The 13172-nt window shown below is 31.9% G+C and overlaps 1 protein-coding gene across 1 annotated transcript; it reads left to right on the top strand.

The window, feature by feature from the left end:
* Positions 1-1614: 1614 nt before the first annotated feature.
* Positions 1615-12455, top strand: LOC134257218 (uncharacterized; the record flags this gene model as incomplete). Its single annotated transcript, XM_062739861.1, has 5 exons — positions 1615-1804; positions 1971-2188; positions 3622-3879; positions 6341-6409; positions 11772-12455. Coding segments are annotated over exons 1-5 (1294 nt in total), but the record flags the coding sequence as incomplete, so codon positions are not given.
* Positions 12456-13172: the final 717 nt, after the last annotated feature.

Raw genomic sequence — 13172 nt, 5'->3', positions numbered from 1 at the left:
AGCAATGTAATGAAACAAGAACCACCATGTCAAACGTTTTTAATTCATTTTATGAGTATTTGTCGGTAAATTCCTTAATAACGGATTGTCAGTCTGGTTTTAGACCTAAGCACTCATGTGAAAGTACTCTTATTTCTGTAGTAGATAGATGGCTAAAAAATATTGATGAAGGAAAACTTACTGGTGTACTTTCCATCGATTTAAGGAAAGCATTTGATACCGTCAATCATAAGGTTTTATTGCACAAACTTAAATCATTTGGTATATGTGACGATACTTTTGAATGGTTTAAATCGTACCTAGCAAATCGTGTACAGAGAGTTATTTGGAAAGGAGATCTATCTGATGAAAAGAATGTTATTATTGGAGTTCCTCAAGGTTCTATTTTAGGCCCACTATTTTTTATCTTGTATATAAATGACTATCCACAAGCACTGAAACACTCTCATGTAAATATGTATGCAGATGATACCTCACAAGATGTAACTGATAAGTCAGTAGAAAACATAGAGTCAAAGATGTGTGAAGATCTGCAACGGAGTGTATGTTGGATTGAGCAAAATAAATTAAGTATAAATTTGTCTAAAACTCAATGTATGCTTGTTGGAACGTCACAAAGATTATCAAAATGTCGAAAACTAAATTTAGTTGTAAACAACCATGTCATAGAATGTGTTCAAGAGTCAAAATTACTTGGTGTTATTATTGATGAAACTTTGTCCTGGAAAAGTCACATTGAAGCATTTGTATGCAAGATATCTAAGAGAATTGGTATTTTAAAAAGAATAAGATATTTTATGTCAAATGATGCATTGTTGAAGATCTTTAATACCATGATTTTCCCTCATTTTACATACTGTTGTACTATAGATGTATGGAGTATTCCGAAAAATGCTGAAAATGTGAAAAAACTATTAATATTACAAAAACGTGCTGCATTTTGAACATCAGAAATTTTCAAACGCCATCTACTGTCATGTTTACAAAACTGAATTGGATGCCTCTATCAGATTATTTTATCTTTAGAAAAGTCACTTTAGTTTATAAAGTATTACGTGGATTGATGCCTGATTATTTTAACGTGTTTAATTATGTATCAGATGTTAGCCAAAGACAAACTAGAAATTCCAATTCTAATTTATTGTATGTACCAAGGGCAAAAACTGAGTACTATAAGAGATCTTTTGTTGTTTCAGGCAGCAATCTATGGAACACACTGAGTGAAAATATAAGAAATGCGACAGGTGTTTTATGCTTTAAAAGAAACTATCTAACAGAATACCACCATGCGTTTCAATTTTGTTTAATATTCTTTTATCTTATACATGTATTTCATTTTTTTTTTAAATCTTATAAGTTCTCTATTTCTTTTAAACTGTATTTTACTAATACCTGAGTGTATGTATGTATGTTTTAATGCAGGACCATATTGAAAACTAGCATTGTTGCTAAAGTATGTCATCCTGGATAAATAAAGGCTTTATTATATTATTATTATTAAACCTCTGACGTTCTTGATGTCCGTGTTTGCTCTTCATCTTGATTTTCATTGTTGGAATGGACGGACAAGTCTTATGATCTTGAATACTGTTCGTTAATTCCATGCTAGTGTTTCATTTGCAGACAGGGATCCAAAATGTAGATACACTGTCCATCTACCAGAAGCGTCATGGCACACCGCATATAATGTTTGTGCTTCAAGAAACGGGACACTAGCACAAATTACATCACTGACTGAAATGTACTTTTTAGACCTAGTTCTGGAAGAGGTTGATGATTTGTTTGAAATCAATTCCGACTTGAGGTAGATTCAATAAGCATTGAAGATAATTTTAGAAATAATATAATTAATTTTTAGTTTTTATGTGTTGCCCAAGACTTTCATAAAATGACATCAATACTGAAATAAAATTATGATTCTTTTAGATTTTAAAATTAAATAGACGAGTTTTCAAATCTTTTATTTTAAGAATCTCAGCAGAAGTGTGGATTGGAGCTTTTTTGAGGTCTTCTAACAATGAAAGTATGTTAGAAAATTGTGATCAACTTGATTCCCAAATTCCGGTAAACATAACACAAGTTAATCCGGATAATATGTTTTGCCTTTACTACAATCGGCGCGAGGGGATCCTTGTTACCGAAAACTGTTCTACAGCAAAAATGTTTTTATGCGAAAAAAATAATGAAGGTAATTACATTTTTTTCAAAGATTAACTCAAACTGTACAAGGTATAGAAAAGCAAAGATTAAGGTGTACAATTTATCGTTACCCAACTTCAATGCTTTTTAAAAGATATTTGAGAGTACTGTATTTACATTTAGTACTGGGTTTATAAAAATCATTTCAAACAAAATATAGTAACCTGCATGGCATAGAGCTTAGAGCGACTGCTCAAGAGTCGCGAAGTAAGTTGTTGATCCATACGTCGCGGGTTCTCCATATGTGTGAACATTCTTAAGAGGGACGTTTAATACATATAAAAACAAGGAAAACAAATGGAATTATAATATTAGAACAAAGGAAATACAGCATAACTTTAGTGATATATATTATGTGGATTCTCCAGTCATATTACGAGATGGATATATAATTTCCCCAACGTTATTCACGCTTATAACTGATAGGTAAAAAGAACAAATCAAGAATTATTTGGAATAAAATTACAAAGAATAAAAAGCAACGATTATGAAACACTTCTCCCAAATCATTGTTCCTAACTAGTCCGTTTGTTAGATATTTAAGATTTATAAGAGCTTCCAAAGCTCATGGCAGTGTTTCAAACCACCCCTTATTCCTTTGTTTTGAAGTAGAATTGGAAACTGGTGAACACAAAATGATGCATTTTGAGATACGCAAACGAGGTTTAATAAATTCCCATTGTTATACCCCTACTAAACAGTTCCTATATAATTCCTTACTTTAAAAACTCCAACAATTCGACTGTTTTCCCCGCCTACCGGTCCAAGGAACTGTTAAAAAAGACTATCCGATGAAGCTGTTCCAGGACTTATGTACTAAGGCTACCTGTCGGTAAGAAATGGCAGATGCTCGTTTCACTGCGGCAAACAAGGAAGAACTCGATACTCGAAACTAGGGCCAATAAGAATGCAAAAAATGTTGTGAAAACAGCTGAAAATATTCTCAGCAAATATTAAGTGTCTCTAGATCGACATATCTACCACTTCTGCGGAATAAATTGTGTGAAAAAATTGATAAGCATATTGACTTGAGGAAATTCTATAGGAGTATAACAAAACAGTTGTTAAAAGGGGTCTCTGGAGTAAGCATGTAACAGCTTGCACTCCGGTCCAACAGATCGACTGTTTCCCTCTACCCCAGTCAACAACTGTATAATATTTTCCTTTCAGCCATCTGTTCTGTTAACCGGCTGACAGACTAGATCCCCACCCAAAGACTCTGAGTCACCGTCTTTGTCTTTTTCACTTCAACGTTGATGTAGTAAACTAGGATAATTGAAGAAGCTTGATTGATAAATAATTTAAATATTTTTCATCAACTGTATAAAGTTAATCTTTGATTGATCAAGTGAATTTTTAATACGACAGTTATTATTTTTATTTTTTCAAGATTTTAATATAAACATATTATACATATTATAGATCTTGGAGAATGCATGCGAGAGTCAGCAACTTCAGCCATAAAAGAAAATGACATATTCAAGTTGTGCAATACATCATTTTATAAAAACATATTGAATTTAGTACATTGTGAATCAATTTGTTTAATGCATCCAAATTGTTATACAGTTATATACGAAAATGAAACTAAATATTGTACACAGTTCTCAATTAAGGACAAAGATCTCGAATACTGTTTTACTATGGGACGATATCCTCCCTCAACACTTAGACACAAAAGTAAGTTTTATGCTTAATATTTAAATGGTTTTATTACATACTTAGTAATAAATACAGGATTTTTGCATATGCGATATGGCTTACGTCATAATAGCCGTATCAGACCTGCAGGGCTGATACGGATCAATATCACACCCCTAGTAAATTAAACCTCAAAAACAGTACTTATGATCATACCATCATATCATTTTGGGGGGTTACATAATTCTCCTAATTTTAACTTTTTGAATGTAATGATAATCTAACTGATAAAAAATAGATTATTTTAAAATTACGGATTGGGGACATTTGAAATAGAAGTACATGCAGAAACAAACCGAAACTGTATGAGACAATAGATTGTGTACATTTTTTTATGTGTTCTGTATTTTATTACTAGGTATGTGATAAATATATATAATAAAACATACCCTTTTCCATATCACATCCTTTATCAACCCGAGATACCAATATCAGCCAGAGGGCCTTCGGCGGTATGTTTAATTGAGGTCTTCCGTTTCAGACGGAAGTTCTTACAGTGATACTATGGGTTTTTTTTCTTTTTATTATAATTTTTCCCCCCTTTTTCTTTCGACGGTTTCTCAGAGATGACTGGACGGGTTCTCATGAAATTTTCAGAGATGATAGAGAGTAGAAATATCTTTCAAATGCAGTTTTAAGTTTCGGTCGTCATTTATGTCCGATTTCCGCTTTTTTCAAAAAAAGTTTGTCCGAGTCATATCTCAGAAACGGTAAGAGATTAAGACACCAAACTTATATGAGTAATAGATCTTTATAAGTAGACAAAACCATTTGGGTTTACATTGTCCGCCGTCACTTCTAGTTGTCACAGGAAGTGATAAAAAAAAAATCGAAAATTTGAACTTTTTCTTTTTTGAAACTTTTTTGCATCACATTATAGCATCTTATTAGTAGTTTCGAAATAAGTCAGTCCCACTGGAAACAAAAAACAACTTCCGGTTATAAGAGAAAAACTGCATATTTTCAGTATTTTTCTTTCCCATAAATATTTTTTATAGATAAAGTATTTGTAATGATTGTTGGATATGTTACAAAAACTGCAAATGTCTACAGTAAAATCAAATATCGTTTTAAAATTCACTTCCGGTCACGTGATTTCTTGTCCTCAAAATGAGAAGTTATAATAGCTAGATCACATAAACGGTAAGAGATTAAGACATCAAACTTATAGGAGTAATAGATCTTGATAAGTAGGCAAATTTATTTGAGTTAAGATTGTCCGCCGTCACTTCCGGTCGTCACAGGAAGTGATAAAAAAATCGAATATTTCAACTTTTTTGGGGGGAAATTTTTTCTGCATCACATTACAGCATCTTTTCTGTAGGTTCAAAATATATCAGTCCCACCAGAAATAAAATACAATAATTTTAATATTTTTCTTTCCCATTAATATTTTTTATGGATAAAGTATTTGTAATGATTTTTGGATATATTATTAAGACTGCAAATGTCAACAGTAACTTCAAATATCTTTATAAAATTCACTTCCGGTCACGTGATTTCTGTCCTCAAAATGAGAAGTTATCATAGCTAGATCTCGTAAACGGTAAGAGATTAATACACCAAACTTAAAGGAAAGGTAGATCTTGATAAGTAAACAAATCCGTTTGGGTTAGAATTGTCCGCCGTCACTTCCGGTTATCACAAGAGGTGATCAAATAAACCAAAAATTTCAACTTTTCTTTATGGAATCTTTCTTAGTAATACATTATAGCACTTTATTTGTTGTTTCGAAATATGTCCGTCCCACTGGAAACAACTTCCGGTTATTAGAGAAAAACTGCATAAATTTAGTATCATACTATCCCACAAATATCTTTTATAAAAAAAAATTTCCGGTCACGTGATTTTTATCCTCAATATGAGAAGTTAACATTACGAGATCTCTTAAACTGTAACAGATAAGAAGCTTAACTTATATGAATAATAAACCATGAAGATTGTGCAACAGATATAGGGTAAAATCCGTCCGCCGTCACTTCCGGTCGACACAGGAAGTGAAAAAAATTAAAAATGTTTTTATAAATGTTATTAAGACTATGATTGTCTAAAGTAACGTCGAGAATCTTGGTTAGTTACACTTCCGGCCGGTTGTTTTATTGGAATCATTGTAAATATTATATGCCTTTTTTACCATAGATAAAAGTTCATTCATACAGATGAATAGAGGAGAACGGAAGACCGTTTTTGTTGCTGTAGCAACAAGAGTTTCTAGTTCTCTATATTATTCTAACAGTGAAAGTATAGCATGTATCGATGTATCATGCAAAACTGTAGTCGTTGAAAGAAGTGCCCACATGATGGCATTTACATTTTTGAATCTTAATCGAAATCAAACTTTGATGTTTGAAAGGGTTTAAAAAGTTTTCAAAACATTTTTATTTTATATTTTATTTGTAATTACTATCAACTCAACAATTCTTATTACATATACTTTTAGGTTTATTCCTGTACAGGAATTCCATCTATCCGACATCAGAGCCACTCCAGCTCTCTAATTGGTGTCCTGGTACGTATGAGCATATGTAAAAAAAAGTTTTCATTTACACGATGTTCGATTAAAACGAAAGGACATTTGATTAAATTTGATTGTACAATAGCCTGTTTAAATAATGCTTTAGAGTGTAACAGCTAGCTGATTTACCGTCCCGAAAGTAAACTTCTATTAAAGGTTTGCTTTTGTGTTCAGTCAAGTGAAACTCGTATAAAATAAAAATCTCAATATTTTAATAAATACTTCTTGCTTTTTCAAAAAACATGACCCATGGCACCCTCTATTGCAAAGCTGTCTTGAAATGTATTCAAATTGGTTGTCACTTGCATTGTCTTGCAGCAGCAATGTACATAATACACTTGCAGGACTGCACAGCTGCAGGTCTAATAAAACAGTAACATGACATTTGTTGTATATGTACAGATAGTTGAACGTCATGAGTACAACTATTTGTTTTGTTCCTAGCAATTACATGCGTATTTTTTCTATAATTATATGTTTTTCACCACCTAGGCATGTCTGCCATGCGAAATCGGTGGGTTGCCATTCCCATGATTCCGGTATTGAAAACTATTGAATTATTTCTATAATCTGTTGTCTCTAGTGCCCCCAATACACAAAGAAATTATAGAGAGATATCTCTTAAAACATGTCCATGTGTTGAAAGTATCGATCGACATATTTAATATTATTTTTCATAAGAGTTACATAGATGTTTACTTCGTATCATAGAATGCTCCTTCTTGGATTTTACAATGGACCTGATAAATTAATACGCGCTCAGTTTTAGCAGTTCCGATTGAAGTTAACGCCTGTTATTCCTTTAGCAGGTAAGTTTATAAAATACTATACTTTTGTTAGATAAGTATATTAATCCTACAGGTGGAGTGCGATGTCAAATAATTTTAAACAATATTGCACGAAAATTAAGAACTATATTCGCTATGCGCAGTTTATTTCTGATGTCTGTCATGCGATATTCGGCTAAAGTGAAAGTAGGAGTTGGTAAGTCGAATTTTTGTGTTTATTGTGAATTATGAGCCTTATCTCAGATATCTTACAGAACTCCTAGTGTCAGTAATACATTTTGAGTATGACAGAGTCTGTGATCTGGTGCACATAAATTTTAAATAGGTTAAACATTATTTGGAGCATCCGAAAATTTCCACGTGGTTCTTGCAGACCACGATTAGGTCAGCTGTAAGGAGCGGGGAACTAATAAATGTTACTTTGTTTCAAAATACCAAAAGTGTTTGTCATTATTTCAAAATACCGTGAAGTTAAAAACAGGTTTTCAAATATTATGAGTAGAGTAAATTTCGTTTCATTAACAGTGATTAATGAGCGATTAATAGTTGTGTAAGATCGGATCATCCTTCATTGAGCCTCAGTCACTCAAGTTAAATGTCCAATGACGGCTACGTTAAACGGCTCTACGTATTAAACAAATATGGTAAATCAGTTGTGTTATTTGTAAATCAAAATTTTGATATTCAAATGTTATTTCTTTTTTTTTTTTTTTTTTTTTTTTTTTTTTGGTGAAAAAAGATGCACATGGTGCAAGTATTATTATTCTTTATATAATGATATTCACACAAGATTGTACTATACTAGTATAAATATACAAGTCATTTTGGACCATACTCAATCTGATTTGCAGATTAGTGCAGCTAGTATATGAAGATGTCATTAGAGAAAACAAAATTAAATTAATGATATATAGATTGTTTCTCAAATGAAAAAAAGCAGAAAATTGAACAAATATATATGTATAACTAGCATTATTTTTTAAAAGCTAGATGAAAATTGTATATAATTCTATTCTTAAGTTGAAATGGTAGATTGAAAACTTGAAGAGAGGATTAATTAATAAAGGAGTCTCAACTGGTCTTAAGTTACCTTTGAGTATGCTGAATCAAATGCTACCTAGCATATTTATTTTTAATTAAATCATCATTTTATGAAAGTTTTTCATTATGCTCAATCAGACTTAGGTTGTTGCATTTTTAAGAAAGAGAGAAAGGTGCCGTGGAGAGGGTATATTTTGGTATTGATTCATAAATTCCATAATGTTCTAGTAGAAACCTTTAAGATATTTTCATATTGAAAAATAATAATGAATGTATCTGTAGCCACCACTTAATATCTCTAAGGTTATTATTATTATTATTTTCGTTGAGGATCTACATTATAATGGTACAGGCAAAGCTTATTATTTCTAACATGACAGAACTAATTTTTAATTTGATAAATCTGATAGAAATTGACACATTGAGGTTAAAATGTGTCAAGAAAAAAAATGGGAAAAAACTTTCAAGGAAATATGAATTTTAAGATAACAAACAGTAATCAAATTCAAAAGTCCATTAAAATATTAATATACTTGTATACAAATTAGAATCATTTATCTCTAGTATATGGATTAAACTACTGTGATCTACACAATTGTAAATTAAAATGAGAAACGTTAACACATGTAAATTCAATGCAACAAACAGTTTTGGCCAATATTTACAATGTTACCATAATTGCTGAGGGATGTGTAACCTTTGGCCCTGAAATTTACTTGTCTATTTTTTAATGCTTTTTATTAGTCACCACTGTCATGATGTAAAGATTTATCATTCAATACAATTTTCTTCTTTGATAGTGATACTGTATTGGTTTTTTTAATGTTATGTTATATTATTTTACAGATTTCAAAGTTAAAGAGGAAATGGTTCTAATGACAGAGGTTTTGTCCATGTTGGTTTGTCTCAATCTTTTGGAAAACAGTGTTGGAGAAAATATCCGCAACATATAAAGACCCTGATCTAGTTTATTACAATATGACTTGAAAGTTATTTGTGATTTCACGGTAGTATTTACACATGTGTTGAACTTTCCGAACATCGTTGAAAAAGATCATATGATGACAATAAAACAAAAATACATATATGAACTTTCCACAAGTTTCCAATGAAGAACATTTTGGGATCTTGGTAAAGGATATTATAATTACATTTTTTTACCTAATTTATATGTGTTCTTGTTCAGTGCATCAAATGCACAAAATGTTTTAATTCAGTCTTTTGACACCAGTGCTTAGAACAAAGGTCCCAGATATCCTCATACTGCAGTTATATTGTTAAGATTGAAGTTTATTTTTAAAATCATACCTTAATTATATCTGTAAACAAACTTTTAAAAGAAATTAGTCAAACTTGTATATGCTGGTTAACATGTTAAAAGAAATATAATATTCTGGAAGTGATGAAGAATTAAAAAAAAAAAGTTCATTTATCATCCTTTTGTTTTGTTCTTCTTTGTGACTTTTTTTTCACAATAATCAAAGACATTTTAATATCTTAAGGAAGGCCCACACTTTTACGGATCCGGTTCTAATTTTACACATCAATATAAAATTCTGATTTTCACTTTTCTATTGATATTAATCTTTTTGGGTGATTGAAAATGATTTAGCAAGTATATATTTGTTTATTATAGTGTTATTGTGCATATGAAGCATTTAATATACATTATTTATGGAAATTAACACTTTGCACTCTGTCCATAAGATCTACATGTCATTTATTACATACACAGACACAAAATTAATTCTTAATTGCTTTTATGGACCTAAATGTTTTGAATTTTCTTTTAAGTAAACTAACCTGAGATCTATTTTTATTGATTTAGAGCCTATACCATCCATTTAATTTTTACTTTTTACAAATTTTGCATTGAATAATTGAAAAAATTGATATTCTAAAAATGGGGGTATACGTCTTCAAAAGACTGTTTTGTTAAAATTCTCTGGTCAACCATAATAAAGTAGCTGTTTTTGTTAACATTAGATATAATTCTTAATAGATTTAAAGAAAAAATGGCATCTAAACATTTTAGATTTTGAGAATTATAAAAAATAAAGATATTTTGAGATTTTTTTCTGAAAGACATGGACAGATTCAACACCAATTTGTTAATGTTTTGCAGTAAAGATTTCAAATATTCTCTTGGCAAATGAATATTTTTGATCTTCATACGTTTTAACATAAATTTGATGTGATTTGGTGCATAACTAAGAGAAATATGATATCACACTTTTTTATGTTCAATTTTGGCTGTTGATATTTTAGAGGTATGTGCGCTGAGACATGTTGTATGAAAATTAACCTGCAAAGATATGTCTTTTATGGGTGTTTTAGTAAGTTTAAGACTTGTTCAAGGTATTCAAATTGAAAAATTATCAGTTTGACAGAAATTTCTGAAAGTACGGACCTACCTTAAGTCATCTTAGCAAAAGGCTCTATGGAGCTTTTCTATTAAAGGGTCTCTGGTGTCGGTTAACTCTGTTCATCTGTCATCCATGAAAATTAGACCCTAGAATAGGGTATCAAAGTCTTGCATGGGAATGTGTAATAAAAAATGGTCCTTTAACGAGCAAAATCTGAAGAACACAAATATGACTCAAGTAAACATTGTGGGCCAAGTGTCATTTAAATTGCACAGTTTCATTACCCTACAGATTTTTAATCTCTTATTTAGCATATTTTTTTAAGGAGAAAATCAATTGTCTAACATTTATTTCCCTGTTTTGTACACACCATAGAGTAATCCTTTAGATAAATTTGGGCTTTCATATAAAGTGCTATTTATAGAACAACAGTGAGTCTCTTTAAGTCTATTTTTAACACATTGCCATGTGGTTGGCACTACTTTCATGGCTAACATTTTCTTGTTGAACTGACAAGTATGCATTTAAAGAATTGTACCTGTTGCAGTCAGTTTTCATGTAAAAGAATGATTCTTTACATATAGATGTAGCCACTTTGTTTATTTAACTATTTCATATTTTTGGGGATTTTTTAATGCACTGCTAAAACCTGTGGCTGCGCAGTCCTGCAGGTGTATTGTGCACTTCTTAGCTGCAAACTATTGTAAGTGTCAATGTAGCTGCATGGTTTTCATTATGAAGATGAAATGGACCAGTTTTCAAGTGTTGGCAAGGCTTATTTTCAAAGATATTAAGGTTTTTATTTTCAGTGAGTCTCACTTGGTTGCACACAATAGCAAACCCTTAAAGTTCTTATATTTGCTAAGTGAATGTCTAACCTTTGTGATTTTTATTTTTCAGTGGTACAATGTACTAGAGAAGTTGATAAATTTGTTGTTACTGTGCGCAAATAGTATGATCAAAAAAGCTCACTCAAGCCTTCTTCTCAGATGAATTAAAAATATAGATTCATTTTTTTTCAGCATCACTTGACTCAATATTTCAAACCATCGGTGAACTTATTTTCACGAATATTTAGTTTAAGAAGTATAAACACATGAAAGCAGAATATTACGTACCTTTCATGGACGCATATCATTTTAATTTCTACCTAACTTTCAGGTGTAGAGGCACCGCCAGCGTGTTCCTCAAAGACTGTGATGAGATGGCCGTTGGTTCCAATGTTATGCACTCAGGATGTCTTATTGAGCACAGGCGCTAGATCGGGCGCCTCCTGTCCCCTGACTTTTGTCGACGACCACCCTTATGCCCCTGATAATTCCCCTTTTCCCTCCGTCAGATTGTCGGCAGGATCTTATATTGACATCCGCCTATCCAGTATACTCAGTAACTCAGATTACGGATTCTCCGCCTTCGTAAATCCTGATACTAACAATCATAGCTGCATCCTACACTACAAGTCGGACGACGGCCTTTTCAATATGAAGTTCCTCTCCGGAATTTCTGAAACTCGGGCGACCGTTAGTACAGGTGAAAATCTTACTGTTACCCATTATTCTCTACAGCTGGGACAATGGCAGAAAATCGGTATCGGAGTTGACGAATCTCAGCGTAAAATCCGGCTTTCTGTTGATATTTCCGTTTTTGATGACGATGACAATGCTGAGAAGGTCACTTCTGATGCTGCTACCGGTTCTCTTACACTGCACACCCCGGGGACATTGAGAGTGGGAGGGTCGTTTGACGGAGAAACATACAGTGGTTTGGTTTCCTGTGTAAGCCTTATCGCGGATAAAAAATTGGATTGTTCTTCAGGTTGTTATCAATATGGAACTTGGTCTGGAGGTAAATTTGTTTTGTCTATACGTTTGTTTAACACCCCTTCGATATTTTTTCACGTATATTGAGATATTAATACCATCATTTATATAAAGCTCCCTGGCCCCAGGATCATGAAACAGACTTAGACTTAAGACAAAATTTCAATCATCTATTCAGGTAAAATGTTCATAACCTGTGTAATGAAACTCTTTATTTAAATATGACAGTACTATGAATATGACAGCAGATTGATACAAATTTGGAAAACATATTCATTATGGACTGCTAAACTTTAAAATAATTTCAGCGCCTTAAGCTTAAGATGCTTCATAATTCCGGCGCCTAGTGTATTGAATAGGGATGTCAACGAGTACCCGGTTAACCGGGTACTCGATCGAACGTCCGAGTATTGAATACTAAAATCAGTACTCGGTTACTCGGATGTATATTTTTGAATATTTTGTAGGTTATTTATTAATGAAATAAACAATCTGTTTTAAAACGTAAAATGCTCAGTGTACTTGTACATACAGTATTTAGGATTTCCCACACCTCTAAATGACCGTTATCGCCTTTGGCAGTGTTTATATAGTAATTATCGTGACCAAGCACCTGCTAACTAGCCTTCTCACATTTGGCTGTCTTTTACCATTATTTTTTATTTGTTTTGTTTGTTTTCACTGAACATCGTTTAAGGTCTATTATGTTTAAATAAATTAGATAATTTTGTCAATTCTCCGA

This window comes from Saccostrea cucullata, unplaced genomic scaffold (genome assembly GCF_032062105.1).
Source record: "Saccostrea cucullata isolate Sc308-1 unplaced genomic scaffold, CSIRO_AGI_Scuc_v1 ctg16637, whole genome shotgun sequence".
Taxonomy (NCBI): Eukaryota; Metazoa; Mollusca; class Bivalvia; order Ostreida; family Ostreidae; genus Saccostrea; species Saccostrea cuccullata.
The sequence above is the reverse complement of the archived record's forward strand: the minus strand, read 5'-3'. Positions and strand labels throughout refer to the sequence as shown.